General features: G+C 38.2%; 1 protein-coding gene across 5 annotated transcripts in view; it reads right to left on the bottom strand.

Moving 5' to 3' along the window:
* Positions 1–18505, bottom strand: part of LOC127456312 (chromodomain Y-like protein 2) — a 109438-nt gene that overhangs the window by 39329 nt on the left and 51604 nt on the right. For 4 of the 5 annotated variants that reach the window (XM_051724749.1, XM_051724747.1, XM_051724750.1 and 1 more), the window contains 2 exons: positions 14579–14615; positions 13561–14107 (listed from right to left, as the gene is read on the bottom strand). In XM_051724749.1, the coding sequence (XP_051580709.1) occupies positions 13561–14107; positions 14579–14584 (553 nt within the window). In that variant the 5' untranslated portion in view covers positions 14585–14615. The remainder of the gene's footprint in view (positions 1–13560; positions 14108–14578; positions 14616–18505) is intronic. The other variant, XM_051724748.1, reaches the window with a different exon arrangement.

The following is an 18505-nucleotide window of genomic DNA, read 5'->3' as shown; positions in this document are numbered from 1 at the left end:
TCCTCCAAGGTAATTTTTTTGCTCAGTCGTCAATTTAGGGAGTTCTAAAAGTTCCACATAGTTTCTAATATCTTCATCAGTAGATGATGTAGAACTATAGAGATAAAGATAGAACTCTTTAAAAGCATTATTAATATCAATGGCTGGGGTAAATATTTCAACAGCAGATTTCACTGAGGGAATGGTAGAAAAATACCCTCTCTGCTTTATATATCTAGCCAAAAGCTACCCTGCATGGCCCCCAACTCAAAGTATGACTGTCTTGCCCTGAATAGCCAAAACTCCACCTTTGAGACAAAACAGTATTATATCTGTATTTCAATCAGGTCAATACTCTGAGGCCATCAGATGACATTCAGCGCTTCAGCTCTGCCTCGGCACTCTTAATATTCCCTTCCAACTCCACGAGTACTCGTGCTTTGGATTTTTTGATGAATGAGGCATACTGTATGATCCGACCCCTAAGAACTGCCTAAAGTGCCTCCCAAGCCACACCCACAGAGGATCCTGAGGACCAGTTGGTCTCCATATAAACATTGATTTCAGCCTTTAACATTTGTTGGAAATCAGCATTTTGCAAAAGGGATACATTAAAGTGCCAACTATATGATTTCTTTTTCTCCATATGTGGCAACATCTCTAAACACACCAGGACGTGATCTGAGACTTATATATTTCCAACTGAGCAATCAACAACAGATTGACTAGATATATTAAAAAAAAAAATTTATTCTAGAATAAGTCTTATGGATTGATGAAAAAAATGAATAGATCCTACCAGATGGGTTCAAAAGTCTCCAAATATCTGCAAGACCAAGATTTTTACACATCCTGAGAAGCGCAGTGTTGCTCTAGGGGGCTTACACACTTTTGCTTCACTATGATCAAGGAATGAATCCATCAATAAATTAAAGTCTCCTCCCAATATTATATCATGAGGGGTGCCAACGGCTTGCAATATCCCTTCAAGATTTATAAAAAGCCCTGATCATCAGCGTTAGGTGAGTAAACATTCCCAAAAATCAACCTTTGCCCCTGAATTCCTGCTAAAACAATAATGACTCTTCCTAAATTATCTTTAATCTGTTTGAGACAGTTGAATTGTAGATGTTCACTTATCAATGTAATGACTCCCCTGCTCTTACTTGAGCCAGCACTAAAGAAAGCATGCCCACCCCATATCTTCCCAAATTTTTCAGCTTTCTGCGGGGAAAGATGCGTTTCTTGAAGAAATACTTTATAAAATGTCTTACGTTTAAGAAAAGAAATAACCTTCCTTCTATTTATGGGGTGCCCCAACCATTCACATTCCACGTGGAGCGAGACAATCCACTCAACATTTGACATTTTGACAAAAACAAGATTATAAGACCACATTCCAACATTAGTGCAACAATCAAACCCCAAACTTCCCCAGAACCAAACAAACAGAAAAAAGAAAAATGTGCGCATTAACCCCGTACACGACAGCGCCAACTGGCGTCCATCCCTCTAAACTCAAACAGTCTATGTACGCCTACGAGAGCCCCCGCAACAACTTTGCCATCAGATTGCTCAAGTCCGGTGTTTCTATACAGATTTTGTGAGACAGAATTACATAACAGAAAATACTTTGTAAAACAAACTCCAGCTAATAGGTGGAATAAACACAAAGAACGTGTAGATTCATTCACAAAACTGTCTCGATGTTGTGTTCCTCCACAAAACAAGCTCCAGCCGCTAGCAGAACCAGCACAAAAAAAATTTGTTCAGTTTCCTTGGGCAGTCAAATGAATGTTTGGTGAGCCGGCTGTTCATGATTGCAGCAGATGACCTAATCCTTCCAATGTCCTGCAAAAAATACTCCACAAAACAAACTCCAGCCAATAGGAGGCATAAACACAAGGCACGTGCAGATTCATCCGCAACTGTCCCGAAGGAGTGTTATTACAGAAAACAAACTCCAGCCGCTAGGCAGAACCAGCACAAAAAGAAACAAAACAGGCGCCCCGCTTCCTCGGATGGTCAATGTTTAGTGAGTTAAGCTCACTTGGGAGCAACATGAGAAACACACTATGACTTCCTCAGTCCATTGATTTTATGAAAGGCAGACATCGCTTGTTGTGGGCATGTAAATATTTTGCAGCCATCCTTAGTATCTATTTTCAATTTGGCCGGGAACATCAGTGCAAAAGTGACCTTCTGCTGATGTAAGAGTTTCTTGAAGGAGTGTTATTCCACAAAACAAACTCCAGCCACTAGGCAGAACCAACACAAAAAGAAACAAAAAGGTGCCCAGCTTCCTCAGACAGTCAAGTGTATGTTCAGTGAGTCAAGTTCACTTGGGAACATGAAAATCACCAAATGGCTTACTCACACCATTGACTCTATGAAAGACAATGCTTGCTGTTGGCATTTAAATACTTTGCGGCCAACCTTAGTATCTCTTCTCAGTTTGTCCAGAAACATCAGTGCAAAAGCGATCTTCCGTTGATGTAAGCGTTACTTGCATTCCTTGAATCGATCATGTTTCTCTTGTCGAATTCGCAAAGTCTGGGAACAAGAAAATGTTGTGGTTCTTCCAAGAAAGCCTTCCTTTACTCCTCACCTCGCGTAACACGACATCTTTATCGGATGGTCTCAGAAATTTAGCCAGAATTGATCGGGGCCTGTCTCCCTCAGTGGATCTCCGAGCCGGGACACTGTGAGCTCGCTCGATTGCCAGCTTATGGCCTGTTATGTTGAGCAGACTCGGGAAGAGCTCATCTAGGAATTTTACCATATCTCGGCCATCCTCATGCTCAGGAATTCCAACAATTCGGACTTTGTTTCGCCGATTAAGATTTTCAAGGTCTTCCATCTTTTCCCAAACGCGTTCCAAATCTACTTTGGTTGCTAGCGGGTTTGCAGCTAATTCCCTCTCCGATGATTTCAGATAATCAATCCATTTCTCAACATCCGACATTCTTGTAACCAACTCGGAGATTTTCGCCTCCATGGAAGTGATCAATCGACATATTACCGCAAGATCCTCCAAGTCCGCTACGACCTTCGCCAGTATTACAGATATGCTGGACAGCTGACGTTGAATTTCTCCTGCCGCACCGTCCAAACTGAGTCCCTGGTCTGCGGCCCTGTCTGGGGTATCAGCTTGAGCACATAAGTGACTTTTAATATCTTCAGAGCCCGAGAATTTTGAATTCTTTGACATGCTGACTTCTTAGAACAGTTATGTAGCAGGGTGCATCGAACCTCACCGGTTTAAGACACAAAAAGAATTAAAAACTAACAAAGTGCGCAGAGCTCACCGTTCATACATCCGACCCCCGCATGGCGCCACGCGACTCGAACGGATATATATATATATATAACTCTTATTACAAGATAAGACTAAGGAAGACAATAAAACAAGAACCAATCAAAAGACAAGACTAATAAGCATGACGAAACATCAGGGTCACATGACATGACTAGAACTTACATATCAAAATAAAAGACATGAAACAAAACTTAAAAACACACACAGATGCCACATCAGACTATATACACAGTTGAATGAACAAGTAAATACAAAATAAAAATTAGGAAAAACTGAGTATGGTCATAAAAACGTATTTGTGCATGGAACTACTTTATTACGCGGCGGATCAGAATCTGCCGTTGCTAGTTCAAGCCAAATGATGCGTCCAAGCCTCCGATAGTAATTCAAAAATGTCACTTCAGAAATAGTATCACGGCTTGTGCTGTTTCTACCAAGTTATTGGATAAACAAGGATGGATGGATGTGTGTGTGTGTGAGAGAAAGAGAGAGAGAGAGAGAGACGGAGTGTGTGTGATCACCTGTTGCCACTCCCAAGCAGAGATGCTGTCAGCTTTCTGAAGATCAGCTTTCTCAGTGGAAAAATAGCCGTCCAACGGGGGTATTTCTCCCTGTTTCGCGGTAGCCGGTGCGCAAGAGTCATTCACAATAGAAACCGCGATCTTCTCTGCCATTTTGAACAGTACTTTTTCCTCCAATGTGGAAACTCCAGTAAGAGGTAAGCACCTTGAGTTTGTGTAATTAATCTGTCTGTTGTGTCTCTCAGCTGTGATGAGCCGTAATGCTTAAGTTGTTTGTTTAAAGCGGTTTAAAGCTATTTTCTAGCTTTAGTAGTGTAGTAGTAATACGAGCGATCACGTAGTGCTGTTGTATGTAAACAGTGGCTGACAAGGATTCACTTCACGTCACCAACTGGCTCATATTACACACAAAAATGATCTTTTGCCACCACCTGCTGGCTAACATATGTAATGTAAAAAAAAAAAAATAAATAAAAATACATGTAAGAGACACTTATACAGTAACTCTTAACACATATGCACTACTCTTACACTTTAGTTTAGAACAGCATGAACACAAGCGGAGTGATACACACACAGAGAAGCGTCCGAGTGCTGATGGTGTTAGACCATCAATGCTCATGGAACGTGTCTCATCCAATCAGATTCGAGGACCGGAACTAACTGTTGTATATATTTAAATGATAGCCTTCTGTGGTATAATAATTGCACAAGGCCATATCGCAATTAACATTTTTATATAGATTAAATGTGCAGCCCTATTTTCAATTTACCATCTCCTAATTCTGTCTTTCCATCCACAAATTTAAGACCTCAGAACATGATTTAAGCTGTAATAGCTATAAAATCTGTAACTTTTCACAGCTGTAAATACTAAAAAGGGAATTTTACATTGTAAAAAGGACCCGAAATCCTGTAAGAATTTATTACTTTGCATATTAAGATGAAATAGTAGAAAATATATCAACTTTAAAAATGTGTTAAGAAACTTTATCACTTCTAAACCTAATGTTTCAATTAGGTTTCACATTTTGTGGTTTTCATGTTAATATTTATAGGAAATGTTTCCAGACATGCAAGCCAACAATTTGAAAGCACAAAATTAGAAGGGTGGTATCAAGCGTTGTCAAGATACAACATTTTCAGTAGCAGATACCAATAGTAATTTCGATAACACAGTGAAAACGAATGCTATTTAAACAGTTAACAAATTATACGCAATAAAACCAGTGCTTGATGTTTTTCAGATATCTAACAGTAGTATTAAGGTAAAATAAATGTTCTGGAAATGACAAAAAGTAATAAAAATGTAAAATAAAACTACTTAATTACTTAAAAATTTAATCAATTAATAAACAAAACATTCAGATGCATCCAAAGATCTTGATGACTGACAATCTTGAGTCTGCTAACCAGGGGCATAGCTAGTGGGGTGAAAGGTGGTAATGATCCTAGAGGCAAAGGTTCAAGGGACCCCACAACAAATTCTAAACTGTATTTTTTAATAGGAAAGGATCCCAGAGCAATGTACAGTCAGGGGGCCCAGATTACCCTGTTGCTAACCAAGAGGCAAGCATCATAATAGGTCAAGTACTGTGTGGATTCATTCAAATACAGACCTATTCAACATGCAACAATGTAAAATACAACATTGAGAGGATTTCCTCTTAATAGTTCAACAGTGGAAGTTCTAACGGTTACTTCTATGAGGCTATTTCTGCTATTCTTATTTTCATACTGCTGAGCCAGAGTGCACGTGTTATTTATCTTTTCATGTCCTTTGAAAAATTGAATTACCCGCTGCCGACCTCTCATTTCATTCTGTCAGCTCTTCACACCCAAAATAGACAGCCCAAAAAGAGCAGCAAAAATGGCTCTTAAAAAATAATAAAGATGCTCTAAATTTAAATATGGATGACCCAAAATCCAACAAAAAAGAAAATGTTCAAGCACACACTTTAAAAAAAAAATAATAATAATAAAAAAAAAAATAACTTCATGACTTCAGACTTCATGTGTTCACAATTAAATGTGTCAACAATCTGACTAAATTTACCTGACAAATAAGGTTACACCAACGAAAGCACATTTTATGGGTTAGATCAAGTAGAAACAATTGCAGGTTTCCACTTTTTTTTTGTGTGTGTGCAGATGGTTTGAATTTCTAAAATTTAGAAGCACTGTCCAAGACACAATCCTCTTGAGAGGTATAAACCAGAGTGACTTGTGTGCTTCTGCTTTAGATAACATTTCAGAAACATCTGAAGTGAAAAAAAATAAATAAAAAAAAATGCTCTGCATTTATAGTGGAACAATAAAGAACAATAAAGCACACTAAAGCAGAATAAAGCATTTAAAGCACAAATAAAGTGCAATAAAGCATTTGGAATGAATCAAAATTTGGAGATTATTTACTGAAGGTTAAGTCATTAATTGATTTCTCTGTAGCATGTCTGTGATGATTTTGGGTGGAAATTCTGTGGAATTCCATCAAATAATTTTTTATCATTTTAAAATGGGTTAAACTGAGAATACTACACTTGTATTGGTATTGGAAAGTATATTAAAATTAGGTTAATGCACAAGGGTGGGAGATATGTAAAACTTTGTGAATGATGGACATTCTAATTCTGTGGTAATCCACTGAGCTTCCTGCATGGGGAGTTCTGCATGTGTGGTTTCCGTGTGGGCCTGCTTATTATGATCACTTGTCAAACTGCATAGTCAAAGGTGTATAGAAATGAAGCACAAATACTTTGTTACTCTACTGGAGTACAGTTTTTGAATATTTCTACTTTTCTTAAGTATAAATATTTCTGTTGACTTTCACTTTTACTTCACTACATTTTGAAAAGAAAATGAATATTTGTACTTCGATGCATTTATTCAGATCCTGTCATTACTTTTGCAACTGAACCGCACAAAAAATAACAGCTGCAAATGTAAACTGCATGTTGATTGGTGATAGTGATGTCCAATTCGCAAATGAATCGTTTGAATCAAATCTCGTGATCCATTTAATTTTTTTTAAATCTCTCAAAGCATTTCAAAAAGTGTTCTAAACAAGTCGTTTAGGGAATCAATTCACAAATCTGAATTAAAATCAAAAAGGGAACACCAGACAGTGAGTATTGTGTCTCCATGTGGGAATCCAAAGAGAAGAGACTGTTCATGTAAATTGTAATCTATGTTTTTGGCTATAATTTAAATTGATACATTTTTTACTTTAAAATTATGTACGTTGTGAAATACTGATAAAGTTAGGTGTGATAAGCTTTTTCAAGTGCCCCACTTTTTACTGGTGAACTGTTGTATAATATTAAGTCAATAAGATGTGGTTACCATTTACATCTAACCGTCTAAGTATGAATCAATAATGCCAGATGTGAACAGTAACATACTCATTTAACCTGAAACAGTTCATTTCACACTCACTTTTTTTTTTTTTTTTAGGTACAAACATAAACTGAAAAAAACCCCCCCAAAAAAACATATTGCTAGGGCAAGTAAAACTAGGCTTGCCAGGGTGCTTTCAGGCATTTTACATCAACAAAAATTTGGTAACTTTCTTTTAATAATTTTGTTTTTAAATTTCCACAGAAGAAAGAAATAAAGTTTGAAAAGACACGAGGCTGAATGAATAAGTGAACTATTCTTTTAATGTCTTGCAAGAAAACAAGCTCAATACTCTTTAGTGCAAGCAATAATAATAATAATAATAATAATAAATAAAAAGTATTCTCAGACGATGATGATTCTAGCATTTATAAATGTTCTATAATAGCAAAAGCGATAACCTATAACTATTTTTTGTGTATAAACCCCATGTAAGATTTGGAAAAGCTGCGTTTTTATAGGGCTGTCAAAGTTAGGATTAATTAAATATGCTTAACGGTATTAACATATTTAACTAATTTGACATTATAACCATTTTAATGTGTTCTGTGTGCTTTCTAAAGACCAGAAATATTTCTAAACATCAGAACCTTTGCAAGTCCATTAGCGCAGCCATCTGTGTTCAGTACACACACTCAGAAAAAAAATTATGCATTTTCTTCTCTGATGAATTGATCCCGAAGTTTCGAAGGCATTGTTTTGATTCAAAATCTTGTTTAAAGTGAATATTCACTCGTGGTGTGAATAGGCATATGGAACTGTGGTTATCTGCAACAGCATAAGCTGGAAATTCAGTCAAGCAGGGTGTGTGCTTATGTATGGCATACAGGCTATTGCAGTTTTCATTGTAAACGGTTAGTGATGAGAAATTTAAAGGGACACTTCACCCCAAAATTTACTCACCGTCGTTATTCACTTAAAATCTTGCCCTCTGCCGCAGCTCTCAAATGTAATTCACATTCACCTCTGTCCCCATTGACTTTCAATGTATGGAAAAGAGCAGCTCAGACAATATGCAAAATATCTTCTTTTGTGTTCCAGAAGAAAATTAGGGTATACAGGTTTTGCATGGCATAAGGCCATGCATTTTTGGTTGAAAAAACTCAGCAATATACAGTTAACTTATATTTAAAGGAAATTTTAATTTAACAGAAATTTGTTTTTAATGTTTTTCTTATTAATACTGTTATTTGCAATTACTGATCAAGATCAAACTAATAGAGTAATGCACATTGCGAATTTGATTATTTAAAAATGAAAATCTAAATAGCATGTTTACATGGCTATTCAGTGAGATTCTTTCCATGCATGTTTCCATGAATAGCCTATCGTAAGAGCACTTTGCTAAAAATTTTAATACAAATTAAAAAAGTTATGGTTTTTTCTTGATGTTGAGCAGGAATTATGTTCAAATTTTAAATGGTGATGTCCTCAAACATAGAATAAGCATTATGAGATTTTAAATGGTTTGAATATAAAAATTTGGTAATTCAAATCAAACTTATCCCATCTGTTATGGAACACAACACAAAACATTTTCATGGTTATAAATTCCAGGGGCAAACTGGCCATAGGGAGCACTGGGCGTTTTCCCAGTGGGCCGCTGGGTAATTTGTGCCGGACTGCTGCTGCGCAAGTACCAACCCCTCTTACAGGCTATATAGGCAGCCGCCCTGGGCTCCAACATGTCCGCGCGGACCTCATAACAAAGCAAAAATGTAATAAACTCTGCAAACAAGCCAATACAATGACTTTTATTTTGAAATAATGCAATGGCTGGCTTTTATTTTGAAATCACTTACAAATCGGAGCGCATAACTATTTGTACACATCAATTGCGTACCTCATGTGGACCTCATTATTTGACATACAAATCACAATAATGGTGACAACCAAAAACAACATTTTAAGTATAAGATGAGCTCTGAATAATCACAAAATGACAAATAACTGCAAGTTCCAACAAATACAATAACAGCAGCATATATAAAATATGCAAACAGTAAAGAAGTAGTGCATAGTCATTTGCATATTTTATTCATACTGGGAGCTGAAGTGTGGCTTGCTGAATAATGCTCACCCCTATAAACATGCAGAAAATAAGCCATGAAAAATATTACTTTGTAGCTGTTTGAGTCTTACTTTGTTTAAAAGGACAGCAGAAACAGTGCTTGTCAAAGCATTAGACTTTTCACTTTTTCTCAAGAATAATCTAGAGAAGGAATTAAAACTGTAGATATAAAGACACAAAAAACTCACAGAGAGGGAAAATATGAGCAATTAATCTGCAAAATATCTGCAAAGCTCTACACTTTAAGAGGTATGTTTATTTTTATTTTTTTACATAATGTTCAAATATTTAGGTACATACCGGCTTTGATTCTTAGTGAATATTTCACCCAAAAATGAAAATTCTTTCATAATTTACTCACCCTCATGTTGTTACAAACCCGTATTCACCCTCATGTCACCCACAAAAGGAACATTTTCAACCTAGTCTCAATAGAATGAACGATACTATAACTACACGTTTGAAAACGGAGTTTTAGAGGCACTACAACAACAGTGTTTTATTCATTTTCACACAAACCATGAGTACAACAACTGATTATGACTTTATAAACACTTATTTTTCGCTCAATTACTCACATAATATAACATTGTATGTTATGATATCAAAACACTTTTACTCTATCACCTTGTCCTAACTAGGGGTATAAAGGTATGACATTTTCACGGTATGATAACAGTCACAAAAATGACCACGGTATCACAGTATTGAGGTGCATTGATAATATTATTAGCAGTTTAATATTTGTTTATGAAAAATGTCTGATAAACACACAGAAATATTTAAGTTATAACCAATTCTTGAACTTTATTTTGGATTCCTTCAACTTTAATCCTTTAACTTCTGATCTTGAAAATCAGGACACTCTCTTAATCCAACAAAGTCAGCCACAGTTTCACTGTCAATTTCCTGCATGCATGATGTCAATGTCAAATTCCTGCACACTAAAAGCCATGCACTTTGTAAACCCTATTTAGTACTTTGTTTTACAAATAAAACATACTATTAGTAGTATCAAACACATTGTTGGCCTACTGTTACGCTGCACTTAGGCAAATTAACAAACAGTTGGCACATCGTAATGTTGAACGAGTGCATAAATCAGTTTGCTGCATTTGTGAATGTGACGACGAGGAGAGCGGGGCCGGGCCGTGAGGACATACGGCCGGCCCTGAATCGGGCTAATCAGCCGAGGGGGATAAAGACGAGCCAGAGGCACCAGTTTGAGAGAGAGACGCACGCGGTCACGCTGCATACGTGTCTGTTTGTTTATGTTTTATGTTGTTTTAAGTTCATTTATATCATTAAACCTTCATGTTGACTGTTTAGCCGGTTCCCGCTTCCTCCTTGCCCACCTTACCTCGTTACAGTGGTGCCAAAACCCAGGAGGGAGGAGAGATGCGCTGTCGCGGAGTCCTCGCCGCTGCCATCTGCCAGGGAAGCAGCCGCGGCCGTCTGCCTGGGGACGGAGGGGTCACTGCCAGCCGCCGAGAGCCGGAGGAACCGCTGCCATCTGCCAAAGAAGGGGAGGAGTGGTTCTATCCGCCAGGGGTTGGAGGACTCGCTGCCATCCGCCGGGGGAGGAGCGAGCTGGTGTCCGCAAGAGGGCAGAAGAGTGGTTGAGGACTGGGCAACGGCACATCTGGGAGCCATCGAGCAAGTCTCTCTCTCTCTCCTCTCTCTCTCTCTCTCTCTCTCTCTCTCTGTGTCTCTGCTTGCCTTTCCCTCTCCCCACGCCTCCCCTCGTCTCTCCCCCAGGTTCACAGGAGGCAGGGTGGACCACCGGCTGACAGAATGGCCGGAAGGGTAGCATCTCCCCTCCGGCGGTGCCCCGGCCTGAATTGGGCGGGGGAGGAGTGTGATGAGCAGTCACAATGAATGTGACAGAAAGCATAAACATAACTTCAGCCTACCTTGTCATTATAAATCATGTAAAACTACGCTGAATCTTATGTTTTTATAAAACATGGGCTATAATTTATTATCCTGTCTACTGTATTTCCACTTACATTCATCTCACGGATATTGTGTTTAAGGTTAGAAGTGTTTTCTGCCTGAGCTGATAATCTTTTGCAACAAACTTTACAGATTGGGTAACCATCAACATTGTTGGTGCCTCATGGGTCTTTAACATACCAAAAGTAATCCCAGACAGCGGACTTCAACTGCTTTGGTGGCGGAAATAAAGGTTCAGGCTTGTACACGTCTGTATGGTGTGCTCGTTCTGCACTTCTGATGTGCTCGTGATGCACTGCGCTCGCGACATCAGCATGTCACCTTTAAAACTGAGTGACAGTCAAATGTAACATGCGGAAGGCGTAATTTAAAGACATATTTTATCTCGTCAAGTTCATATGATGCTGTGTAAATGTTGCTGATTCCGTCTTAATTAAACTGATTTGGATTTTAGAAAAGTTCTGTAATATCTGTCTTTATATTCATGCAATACTGTCAATGAGAAGATTTCAACGGTATGATAACCATCCGTTTTAAAACCGAAGTATATTGTGAAACCTTGAAACCATTACAGTCCTAGCTCGACACGGTAATATTCCAGCGACAAGCAATCTGTCTGTCCATACAAGACGCAACGTAATATTACGATATTCATACACTAATGATTATAATTGACAATAAAATGTAGAAATCAGAGCAATCACTGACGGAACAGTCTGTTTATTGAACAAAACTCATTTTCACACTAAAGCTGTGTATGGGCATTCGCTTTCAACGGAAAACCCAGAGGGTATAAACACACAATCACACACACAGACAGGACAAAGTTACGTTATATTGTTTATGTTCACGCAGTTCTACTGTTGTTATTTCGCCGATCTCCATGTGACAAGGAAGCGGAGAGAAAGTCAGAATGAGTCGGTATGTCACCCTCTGCCATTCTGAACCAATGTGTGTGTGTGATAGAGCTCTGACTGAAGAGAATGATACCTAAAGCACAACATTCGGTAGGTGTGTGTGACACCCTTGGTCAAAATCAAGTTGTACTGAACTGGCTAATGAGATGCCGGCTTTAATGTACTGATATAAGAATAATTTTATACCCATTTGTTGACTGGCCTGCCCAGCAAGACGTCGTAGAAATAGAAACCATTTCAAAAATAGAATGTCCTGTCGCTCGTCGCGTGTTGCTGTCACGGCTGATTAGGACAAAGATACCTTTTATCGTGTCGCGACGTCAAGTCTGGTTAGGATACGGTGTAATGAATCATTTGAAAAAGGATACATTTTAACGCTTGTATTACAGACCCATCTACATTTACTCACTTATTCCAAAATGTTTAGCTTGTGCGGTAGCTCACCTGATAGTGTGTTAGTCTTTGGACTTGGAGGAACGAGGCTCGAGCCCAACCAAGCATGTAAGCTGAATTTACGTGCTTGGCACGTAAACTGACGTGAACTGACACGTAAGCTGAAAGTGTCAGAAGTGACACTAAATTACGTGGTTGCTTCAGAAAATTTGCTTTTTATGTCACATTTACTTTTAGAACACTATCGGTTAGGGTAGGTGTTGGTTAAGGGTAAGGATGTCTGTTTTTGTTTACCTCTAATTTGTTTTTAGGACACTATTGGTTAGGTTTAGGTTAAAGTTTTAGGTTAGGGAGGTAAATTTTACTCATTAAAACCTTAAAGATTGATGCTTTTGGCACCCCATGCTGGACATTTCACTGGGAAAAGGCAGCAAAACATAGAATGAAGCACAAATTTCGTTTTGCAAAAATACTGCCACAGTCACGTAATTTTCATGAGATCAGGCTGTACATTTTTTATGAATATCCCAGTCCGTCTATTCAATACAATGGCAGTTGATTATGATTCATTTTACAGCATTAAAAAATCATGCAAAAAGTATCATAAAAGTAATCCAGCCACAAGGCTTCTGAAGGATGACAGGTTTTGGTGAGAAACAACTTGAAATGGAAGTCATTTTTCTGTAAAAATCTTGATGTACATTGTGCATTCATGAGCCCATGAGAGAAGCTCTTTCACAGTGGCTCGAGTGTTCACTCGAGAACTTGCATTGCTTTTAGAGCTAAACAAAGCAGGTCAGAGTGTATTTACACACACATATTGTTACACCAGTTATTCTTAATAAGTAGACAACATATACAGTCAGGTCATATAAATGCCTTAAACGGTTTTCCTTTTGGCACACATAGATTTTTGCCCATGTAAATACTTATGTCAAATAGCTTTATCAGGTACCAAGTAAAAAAAATTAAAATAGCAGAACTGTATAATATGAAAAGATGTCTTACCTAATTCTTTGCCATACAGTGCTGTGGCTTCATTTAGGTCCATGTCTCCTGTTATTCTGCTGCCCTGAGTCCTGCTTGTAGTGCTGTAATGCTGTGGGTCCATATCTCCATTTTGTAGTCCATTAGAGACCCTGGCAGATGGTACAAACTGCAGCACCGCAGGGACAGTCTTGTAAGTCACAGGTTTGCTCATTCTGTCCGCCAGAGGTTTACCTCCACTCATCTTCTGTGGTTTTGGAGGAACCCCTATGCCTTGCTCCCCCGAAACCCCAGTAGTTATTTTCTTCTTTCGCGACTCCCCATGGGACTTGGAGCTGTCGTGTATTGCGGTGCCCCCTAGGTGCCGATGTGTTGCCCCGCTGGTCTTTGCTGGCTTGGAGCGATGGTCCTGCAGGCGAAGGCCATTAAACTGGTCTATGAACTCCTCACAATGTAGAAGGTGGTGCTCCGGCTCCCAAGTGTCCTCTTTGCTTCCATATCCCTTCCAACGGATCAAATACTCCCACTTTCCTTTCTTATTCTTCCGCTTGTCCACGATCCTCTCCACCTGATAGAAGAAAAACGTGAGCATCCTCATTTATGACAGTCATTGCTACGTGCTATTGTCAGAAGTAGTTGGTAATAGAGGGAGGGAACGTTCATATTCTAAAGAGCATTTTATTGGACAACAATTTTGTGAGTGTAAGGTACACTTTCCTTCAAGACTGAGTGCGAAGTTTAAAAAAAAGTTCAATAATAAGTTGCAAACTCTCATTTATTCGAGGTCAAAGGAAAATACTTGTGTACCTTTTACTTCATGGTTACACACTCATGACATTTTTAAAGTAATTTAATAAATGTTTTTGTAGAAAATGCTATACCAAAATTGGACACAAAGATTAAATTTCAACGAACTTGACATGTTTTAAACTACATTTTTAAAAGACTTCATGTTATCACATCAGACAACCTTATTTGTCAATGACTCATAAAGGAATAGTTCACCCAAAAAAAGAAAATTCTCTCATCATTCACTCACGCTCATGTCATCCCTGATGTGTATGACTTCCTTTCTTCTGCAGAACACAAACAAAGATTTATCTCATTTATGTAAGACAATATCTCAGCTCTGTTGGTCTATACAATGCACGTGAATGGTGACCATTCGAAGCAAAAAAAAAGCACATAAAGGCCACATAAAAGTAATCCATAATACTCCAGTGGTTTAACTGATGGCTTCTGAAGGGACCCAATCAATTACGGGTGAGAACAGACCAAAATATAACTTTTTTTTCAATATAAATCTTGACATCAGCAGTCTCCTTGGCGATCACGATTTCAAGCTTGATTACATTTCCTAGTGCCATCTAGAGCTCTGCACATGGGTCAAGCACTAGGAAATCTAATCGAGCTTGAAATCATAATATTGCCAAGAGACTGCAATGGTTAGATGTACGGTGAAAAATGAGTTACATTTTGGTCTGTTCTCTCCCAAAATGACTGGATTGCTTCAGAAGACAAGGATTAAACCATTGGAGTCGTATGCAGGGGCAGCGCCACGGGGGCGTAAAATTGAAATGAAACTATTTGGCAGTAGGCGGTTGCGAAGGGCAGCAAGGGGCAGGGCGCTCCCTCTGCAGACATGCAGCATATTTGGGACAGCTCTGCTTGCCCTTCTCATTTAAAATTAATTGTTGTCTTGTGGATAACTTTTTAGCGGCTCCACATGCTTTATTTTGCTGCCCGATCTCACTTTAGCTGCTATCTGTTTGCATCACAGAAACTGGATAAATAGTGCCCACGGAAAAAGTGTCTTTACCTGCTGAAAGCCAAATGTGGTGAAAGGGATTATAATAGCACCATACAGTGCAGGTCAAATTAATCAAATAATTAAAAAAACAAAAGCATCCTTTGCCTAATATAGCATACATTTGCGATTTTTCTTGGTTTATTGGAGTAAGCTCTTTCGGGATGTGAACTTGACCCTTTTCTCACTGACTGGTTACATTCACAGTGGCAACAAGCAGTGATAACAGTAATAAAGTTTTGTATTAGATTGCCGATCTGTCACAGGAGGCAAGGACAGCTGAGCCTTCCTAAAATATTTGTTAAAAATGAACGTAACATCTAAAGTGATACAGTTAACATTTGTTTTGATTAATTTAACTTTTAATGTCCATAACTTGAATACATATAATGTGAAAATATGTATTTCATTTTACTTTTCTCTCAGCCCATGCAAGTCTTAATCACTGCATAAACGCCAGAAGAGGCTGGTGGCTCGAGACAAGGCTCCGCTCAGTAAACTGAACAATACATTTATTTTGTCAATTGCTCCCGCCTAAAATGTGGCTAAATAAGGAGAAATTAAATTTTCCTCCTTCCACATTTATCAACTATAATCATCTAAGGTAACCTTTCAAGCCAACCAGCTTTCAGTATCACATTAGTGCATTGGGAAGCCTGGTTGTAACTAGGGATGTCATAAAATATCGATATATCGTTTACTGATCGGCACGTTATTCATTGATATATTTTTGAGGCATTGATTTATTAAAATTATCCAACATTTAAATTAGAAGCTCAATTGGCATGCTTTCCAATTCACTCAGTTGGCCTCTCTTTAACAGTCTGACGTAATAGCGTTGGGAGACCACAAGAGGGCAATATACCAGTTACTGAAGCCGCGGTCACAATCACACGCACAAACACACACAGAACGAGCTAAAGCGGCGAATGAACAAAGTGACATTGATGAGTTTTCAGGCTAGTGAAACTGGTGTAAAATGCGCAACATTTATTATGCAATTTCTCTCTATGTAGGTCATTCAAGCTGTCAAACCACAAAAAGACATACTTGTTACTGAAAATACATTGTGTAGTCTCTATGAAAGATACTTATACACAATATATCATCTAGTTATACTAGAGTAAATAATCTTTGCCCTTTGATAATGATTTGGGTCAAATTTAATGAAAAACTTTGCAACTTGCGCTCTGTGGCACTTCAGAATGTTGACGGTGAGCATTGGCGGTGTGTGCGTACCTTTGTAGAAAATAAATAATTGTTTTGAATTTTAGAACACACCATGTCATCTGCCAGACACGTCCGGTGTGTGACCCCCTTTAATTAACCCCGCCGCTCACAGTTTACCAAAGTTGTGTTGAGATATATGTCTGAAGAGACAAAGTCTATTGTGCAACGAGCAGCCCTAATTATAGCGTAAAAAAATAAATTTATATCGATAATCATCAGGAAAATCTTCCGATTATCGATGTGTGAAAAAGGCATCGATTGCAAGCCTAGTTGTACGTGAAGCAACAGGCGAAGAAAGATAAATATCAATGAAATCCAATTTATTGAAGGATATCAGAAATGAAAGATGAAGGAAATATATTCTGTTCAATGAAGAAGCGGACAATGGAGTTGCTCTTCACATGGTGAGTTGATGTTAGCTAGAATGTTGCAGTGAAGTACCCTGATGAGTGCAGTTCTATTTGAGGTGCTTCTCATTTCTGAAATTGTGCATCTTCATTTCAATCAATCAATATCAATCAATATTTATTTATAAAGCACATTTAAAAACAACCATGGTTGACCAAAGTGCTGTACAAGGTAAAATGGTTATTGCAGGAAAATAAAATATACAAAGTAGATAAAAATACAATAATAAGAAGATAAAACAGGTCACAATTATTAAAGAGTATTGAAAGCCAAAGAGAATAAGTATGTCTTTAGAGCAGACTTGAAGGTTGAAATTGTGTAGAGGTAGACTATACCATAGTTTCGGTCCAGGGACTACAAATGCTCGATCACCACATTTCTTTAGTCTAGATCTAGGCAGAGAGAGTAAACCAAAATCTGAAGATCTCAGAGTTCTAGACGGAGTATATGGCTGAAACAAGTCTGACAGATATTTAGGGGCCAAATTATGTAGTGCTTTGTAAACAAACAGTAAAATTTTATAGTCAATTCTGTACTTGACAGGAAGCCAGTACAAAGCAATTAGAACTGGTGTAACTGACTCGTACTTGCGAGTCCCCTTGATAAGTCTGGCATCTACATTTTGTACCAGCTGTAGACAAGAAAGGGAAGACTGAAACACACCGTAGTTTTCCTTTCCTTGTGTCCTAGATCCACCATCTTAGGAAACGAGGATGGAAGAATCAAAGGAAGATGCATTTGTTAAATGGAATGTCTGAGCTCACTCAATCATCAATTCAGAGCACTGTCTTTGCAACTGCATTACATTGGAGTGCTTGCTGTTGTTGAAACTTCATTAATATATTCATAATAAATCCTAATAATTCAAGAAGCACTGTTGAAATATGTGAATAAAAGGTTTAAATTTAAAGTGCCCCTATTATGCTTTATTAAAAGTGGCTACTTTTGTTTTAGAGCTCTCATTCAATAGGTTTACATGCATCCAAGGTCTAAAAACACTTTAATTTTCTCATAATATACATTGCAGCACCACCTCTGTTCTCACATTGTCACAAACGATTTGTTCAAGGATCAGTTCACTCTAAGCCCCTCCTTTCCGAGAGCCTACTCGCTCTGATTAGTCAGATGTCCCAGTCTGTTGTGATTGGTCTACAGCTTACAGCGTGTGTCGGAAATGAAACGCTCATTACCATATCTGAATTTCAGCTCAGTAATAATGTCATCGGTCAAAGTGCACGTTGTTCGCGAGCAGCCAATGAAGACCAGAGGTGGGATTTTGGACAAACCCACGTAGGTTTGTCCAGGAAGTAAGGCTGGAATTACTGACGACTCGTTTCAGGCAGTTCAGAATCGGTTCTTTCTTTTGGGAGACAGTAACTCCATTTGTCGTGCACTTTGATATTTAATACTTTGCAGACTTCTTACATTCACAAACAGCTATATTACACACTAAATGAAAGGTAATATCTGAAAAAGCATAATAGGGGCACTTTAACCGAAAATGTGAAAATGAATTAAAGG

The sequence above is a fragment of the Myxocyprinus asiaticus genome, chromosome 18 (assembly GCF_019703515.2).
Source record: "Myxocyprinus asiaticus isolate MX2 ecotype Aquarium Trade chromosome 18, UBuf_Myxa_2, whole genome shotgun sequence".
NCBI lineage: Eukaryota > Metazoa > Chordata > Actinopteri > Cypriniformes > Catostomidae > Myxocyprinus > Myxocyprinus asiaticus.
This window is presented reverse-complemented; position numbering and strand designations above follow the sequence as displayed.